A 1,824-nucleotide genomic window follows, 5' to 3' on the forward strand; every position below is an offset into this window, starting at 1 on the left:
TAGTCGCTATTTAACAGTTGCCAGTCATTACTATCAATTATCCTCCCCTGAACCCATGCAGCATATTTATCTGATAAATTTACCAGCAATATATTGAAAGCAGGAAAATCCACCAGAAAAAGCGAAATAAGCCGTTTTTACTATAGACTTTAATCTTTACTATAGAAAAGTAACTAAACTACAGCCAGAAATAGACGCACACATTTACACATTCATTTCTGATAGTTAATCACACAACTTTGAGTGTGATAAGTTTGCATACAGCCTGCTGCTACAACACAACACTGACCTACTCAGGAATGCGGCCTTGACTCACTCTACTCAGCTGCCAAGGAACACTTCCTTCTGGCGTCATGAAGTAGTCTCGAAATTTGTCACGGGCATGTTTGGCAGCTTCAGCTGGGTTTCGTGCTGCTGTTGAGACAATTGGTAACAGCCCATTTATTTGCTCTTGTCTCCACTGCCCCAATGTTATAACACCGTCAGTTTCTGTGTCAACGAAGTTAGCACTAACATACCTCGAGTGTCTCCGTGGAGTTGTAAGATCTTCGGTACGCAAGTAATTATGTAGGCAAACACAAGTGCGTATGACCTTGTCAATATTCTCAGGCTTTGCATTAATTGCTTCTCTGAATATCCTCCACTTGGCACCAAGAATTCCAAATGCATTTTCTATTATCCTTCGTGCACGAGAAAGCCTGTAATTGAAAATTTCCTCTGGTACTGGAAGGTGATCACCAGGATAGGGTCTAAGTAAGTTTGTTTTCAAGGGGAAAGCTGCGTCTCCAACAATCACATATGGTAAGTAGGTGGCATTTCCTGTATCAGTCGTATCACTGCCTGGAAGATCTAAAGTACCGGCAATCACTTTCTTACCAAGAGTTGAATTGCCAAACACAGAACCATCACTTTGCCGGCCATAACTGCCTATGTCAACATAGACAAATCGATAGTTAGCATCGCACATAGCCATCAACACTATGCTGTGGAACTGCTTGTAGTTGAAATATTGTGACCCCGAATTCGGTGGAGCCTGGATTCTAATTTGCTTCCCATCAATAGCTCCAACACAGTGTGGGAAGTTCCATTTTACTGCAAACTCATGGGAAATTTCCTTCCACTCAGATTGCTCACTGGAAAATCGTAGAAATAATGGGGACAGCACTTGGCAGATTGCATTCAGTATTCCATATAATTTGGTTGGCAATCTACCTTCCCAGGAAATATATGAAGCTTTGGTTTCTCTGTGTACCACCAGCTGCAAGATGTCTTAATGTCACTTCAAGCCTTTCATTAGGTCATATAGCTGCTCTGAAGTTTGTATTTTGTCTTGCAATATATGGTGTAACCAGACCAAGCAGGTTATCAAATTGCTTAGGTGACATTCTGAAATAGTCATGAAACCAATCTGCATCTTTCAAACGCAGGTTATTGATTAGTAGGTTTGAAGCACCATTTTCACTTCTCATTTTTAAAAAGTCTCTGACCCAAAATTTTCTTTTTCTCATAGTCTCTGAGGCTTGTAGGCCTTTTCTCTTCTTTCTCCTTCGAAGTAAGCACAAGAGCAAAACAGTTGTAGCCTCATGATCCATTTTTTGAATCTTACGCCGATTTTTCCGATGGCCAGAAAAAAAAATCTGTCCAGAAAAATTATCTGGACAGTGAGAACTGAATTCCGGTGTGAACATGCGGAATTCCCAGATTTTTTTTCTGGACAGAAAAAAAATCTGCCCAGAAAAAAAATCTGGGCCGTGAGAACCAGTCTTTACTTTGGAGAAAATTCTTTGCTTGCAAAATCTCTGACAAAACTCGAATACTCAAAAA

At 40.4% G+C, this 1,824-nt stretch overlaps 1 protein-coding gene across 1 annotated transcript; it reads right to left on the reverse strand.

Moving 5' to 3' along the window:
• Positions 1–289: 289 nt before the first annotated feature.
• LOC148941259 (uncharacterized) lies at positions 290–1,620 on the reverse strand. Its single transcript, XM_089104134.1, has 2 exons — positions 1,335–1,620; positions 290–1,258 (listed from the first exon to the last, which is right to left on the reverse strand). Exons 1-2 carry the CDS (start codon positions 1,590–1,592, stop codon positions 290–292), a joined length of 1,227 nt encoding a protein of 408 aa, XP_088960260.1. The 5' UTR covers positions 1,593–1,620.
• Between the last annotated feature and the right edge of the window lie 204 nt (positions 1,621–1,824).

This window comes from Artemia sp. Qi Xiang Cuo, chromosome 18 (genome assembly GCF_049724085.1).
Source record: "Artemia sp. Qi Xiang Cuo chromosome 18, ASM4972408v1, whole genome shotgun sequence".
In the NCBI taxonomy this organism is placed as follows: Eukaryota; Metazoa; Arthropoda; class Branchiopoda; order Anostraca; family Artemiidae; genus Artemia; species Artemia sp. Qi Xiang Cuo.

Excerpts from the sequence above, each read along its gene's own strand:
- LOC148941259 (XM_089104134.1), bottom strand. The coding sequence starts at position 1,592 with ATGGATCATGAGGCTACAACTGTTTTGCTCTTGTGCTTACTTCGAAGG. Across the intron at positions 1,259-1,334 it reads GTCTGGTTACACCATATATT|CTGGTGGTACACAGAGAAAC; the intron begins GCAAGACAAAAT and ends GACATCTTGCAG.